Raw genomic sequence first — 4,327 nt, forward strand, 5'->3', positions numbered from 1 at the left:
TGGTGTGGATGCAGAGAGATAGGAACACTCATACACTGTTGGTGGGACCGCAAACTAGTGCAACCTCTATGTAAAGTAGTATGGAGATATCTCAAAGAACTAAAAGTAGACCTACCATTTGATCCAGCAATCCCACTACTGGGTATTTACCCAAAGGAAAAAAAGCCATTTTATAAAAAAGACATTTGCACTCAAACATTTATAGCAGCACAATTCACAATTGCAAAGACATGGAAACAACCCAAGTGCCCATGATTACATGAGTGGATTAATAAAATGTGGCATATGTATACCATGGAGTTCTACTCAGCCATAAAAAAATGGTGAACTAATACGTCTTGTATTAACCTGAATGGAACAGGAGCCCATTCTTCTACATGAAGTATCATAAGAATGGAAAAACAAACACACATGTACTCATCATTAAACTGGAAAACAAACACACATGTACTCATCATTAAACTGGAATGATCAACCACTTATGTGCACATTTGGAAGTAATATTCATCAGAAATCAAGCATGTGGGAGGCGGAAGGAAGGGATGGGTAAATTCACACTTAATGGGTACAATGCACACTATCTGGGTGATGGGCACACTTATAACTTTGACTTAAATGGTACAAAAGCAATTTATGTAACCAAAACATTTGTACCCCCACAATATTCTGAAATTGAAAAAAAAGAAGCTACCAGGAGGAAAGAGACGTGGAAGGCAGCTCTCCTGCCTATGAATTACTCTACAAATAAAGCTCACAGGTTGGTAGTTGATTAATCAATCTCTAAGGATGTTAATAATGAAGGCTCAAGAAAAATTCCTGACAGCCTTTCGAAAGGTACTTACATAATCATCATCCTGAGGGATAAGTATATTCATTTCAGATGACTTAGCACTCACAATCTCACAGTCTAATGCATCTTCGCTGAGGTATATGTGGCAACCTTCTGTCTTATTAATGGAAATTGTTGGCACTCTTCCCATTACCTAAAATACAAAATAAATAAATAAATAAATAAATATGGGACCAAAGTAAAGGAACAGAAATCACGATACCACCAAATAAACACTATCTAGATTCCTCTTGGCTTTAGCTTGGGCTTAAGTAAGAATTAGGATTCACTGGGTCAGAGCTGGGGAGGCTGGTTACTGGCAAAGTCTACAGGCTGAATAGGACAGGTGTCATCTGGGGACAGAATGAAAAGACCACACAAGGGGATTCTGAAACCTCAGGGTCTTTTTCCTGAGACAAAACTAAGGGATTCATTTGGAAACAGCAGCTAGATGTTCAGAAAAAGCCCCAAAACCTAGTCAGTGGATTTGAAACATATATTTGATTTCATGATAAAAGAAACAAGATGCATTTGCTTTCATTTGCTCAAAATTTTAGTTCTGTAAAATCTCTATAAAAGAGATTAAAACAAGTGCAAATATTGTCATTTATGAGTAAAATTATTCTTGAGGAAAAACTGAGTAGATTTTTCCTGAACTTAACTAAGAATAAGTAAGAAACACTGCTATTCTTTTCACGTAAGTTCTTTCCTGGATAAAAATCTCACTGGCTGAATTTGAGGCTTAAATGAGATGTGTGTCTAGGTATTTTGAAATGTATTCATTTCAAGAGCCAAAACTGGGGGCTCGGCTCAGGACACTCATTACATAGATAAACAGGACCATATACAAGAGGAGGCGATTCTCAGGTATTGTTTATAAATGTCTAAGTGCTATAAAAATTCTGATCAGTTTTAAATTTCTCTTCTAACAATCAGTTTTCAGACACCACCCCAAAATCTCCATAAGGGCAGACTGTTCCCCCAAAGACCATATTACAACTCTATAATTTTCCTTCTTCTAATGGTAATTAAAGCGATAAGGACATCTCCTTTTTCACCCTGAAGAAAAGGCTGGATTGCAAACCAAAGGAGCAACTCCTGTTGATGGTGCAAGTGATGTAAAGAATTCCTTGGAGGGAGTCTAGCCAGGTCACCGTGGTTCTCTGTTTTCTCCCCTCTCTCCATAGAAACTGGACACTGAGTTGGAATTGAGCCCCAGGACAAAAAAAAAAGCAGAGGTAATTCAAGGTCAGGTAAGCATAGAGCTCTGCCATAAATATAATAATATTAACACTGCACATATATCTATATTTTAAGAATGTGTCAGCAGTAATGTTTTGGTAATTTCTATTTTTTGATTTTTGTTATTTTGAAGGCTGGATGGGGGAATGTTTTGGTAATTTCTAGATTTACTCTTTTTGCAATGATGAGAAATAGTTACATATTGACCAGAACTATAGAACACCAGGCTAGTAAAGGAAAAGGGGTAAATAGTTAGTGAGTCTTAGGTGGTTTGTTTATGAGACAGAGTGGGAATACTTTATGCTAATATGTTTTATTTATATTTGTTATATATAGCTATATTATGTTAAAAATGCTGAAATACCCTATGTATCTGAAAAGACAATACAGGTTGAAGATCCCTTATCTGAAATGCGTGGGACCAGACAGAGTGTTTTGGATTTGGGATTTTTTTTTCAGATTTTGGAATATTTGCACATACATAACAAGGTATCTTGGGGATGGGATCCAAGTCTACACATGGCCTTCATTTACGTTTCAGGTATATCTTATGCACATAGCCTGAAGGTGATTTTATACATTTTAAATAATTTTGTGCATGAAACAAAGTTTGTGTACATGAAGTCAGGTGTGGAATTTTTCACTTCTGGTGTTACATTGGTGCTCAAAAGTTTCAGATTTTGGAGCATTTTGGACTTTGGATTTTCGGATTAGGGATGCTCCTTGCATGGCTAAATTGTAAGAATAGCTCTGGTATGTTAAGAATTGTAATTTCCACAGCATTTTGGTCAGTACTGCATTTGAGTACGTAGTAAACATGTCTTTCTTCCCTGGTAGTCTATGAACAGCTTGAGGACAGAGTTGTTTCCCATCAGGAGAGCTGGACCAAAGAATAGCTCCTCTACTGAATGGTGGGTGACATGTGACCATGCCCAGGCCAATACTCTTGCATTTAAGACATGTTTCTGTATTAATATTGTTTTTCACGAACTTACTTCACCGTCAAATTTAAAACATTTCCATTGACTATGTTAGTCTCTTCTCTCCCCCATAATTTTGTACTATTTTCTCAGGATAGTTTGCCAAAAAATAGGATTATTGGGCCACATCATAAACTTTTGTCCATGCTCTTTTTTCCCCCTTTCAATCTTTTAACAGGATTATTGAGGTAATATCTGCAAACATAGAATTAACCCATTTTAAGTGTACTATTTAATGATATTTAATAAATTGACGGAGTTGTGCAATTATCACTACAACCCAGTTTTAGAACATTTCCATCAGCCCCAAAATACCCCTAATGCCCACTTATAGTAAATCCTCACCCCCTCCCCCTAGGCAACTACTAATTTACTTTCTGTTTCTATTGTCTCCAGGCCCATCTATTTATTTATTTATTTATTTAGGAGATGGGGTTCACTCTGTTGCCCAGGCTGGAGTGCAGTGGTGTGATCAAAGCTCACTGCAGTGCCCAACGCCTGGGCTCAAGTGATCCTTCTGCCTCAGCCTCCCAAGTACCTAGGACTACAGGCATGTGCCACCTAAGCCCAGCTAATTTGAGAATTTTTTGTACAGATGGGGTCTCACTATGTTACCCAGGCTGGTCTTGAACTCCTGAGCTCAAGTGATTCTCCTGCCTTGGCTTCCCAAAGTGCTGGGATTATAGGCGTTAGCCACTGAGCCTGGCCAGGCCCTTTTAAAACAATTTATTAAGTGTTTTAAATATGTAATGACAGTTACTTGGTTTGAACATCCAAAAGTTCAAAAAGCATTCAGTAGTGTCTGTCTCTCATCTCTGAACCATACTGCCAAATTTCTACCTTTCCTGCACAGGTAACCGTGGTTTATCCTTCCAGAGAGCATTTTTATAATGCATATGCTTAAAAAATTATGATATATTTCAAATGTCCATATGCTTAAAAAATTATGATATATTTCAAACATAGAAACATATAAAAATAATATAACAAAAACATAAATACATATATGTCCACCAAACAGCTTTAGGAGAGTATTGCATTTTGGCTTATTTGCTTTTTTTTTTTTAAGACTAAAATCTGACAATAAGCGATGCTCCGTCAATACCATCGACCACCTCATTCACTCATTCACCTTCCCTCCTTCCCTCCTCTGACGTAACTATTCTTCTGAATTTTGTGTTTATCATTCACTAGGTCAGCCCATCAAGTGAGGTGCCTGGGATGTCCACCTCGAACTCTCATAAACATATTTAATATGTGTGTATCATTTTGCATG

At 37.2% G+C, this 4,327-nt stretch overlaps 1 protein-coding gene across 1 annotated transcript in view; it reads right to left on the reverse strand.

The window, feature by feature from the left end:
* The window catches only part of CAP2 (CAP, adenylate cyclase-associated protein, 2 (yeast)), a 156,890-nt gene that overhangs the window by 22,179 nt on the left and 130,384 nt on the right, over window positions 1-4,327 (reverse strand). Inside the window, exon 12 of the mRNA XM_012643265.1 lies at window positions 843-983. Coding sequence (XP_012498719.1) covers window positions 843-983 — 141 coding nt within the window. The remainder of the gene's footprint in view (window positions 1-842; window positions 984-4,327) is intronic.

Source organism: Propithecus coquereli, unplaced genomic scaffold, assembly GCF_000956105.1.
Source record: "Propithecus coquereli isolate 6110/MARCELLA unplaced genomic scaffold, Pcoq_1.0 Scaffold194, whole genome shotgun sequence".
Taxonomy (NCBI): Eukaryota; Metazoa; Chordata; class Mammalia; order Primates; family Indriidae; genus Propithecus; species Propithecus coquereli.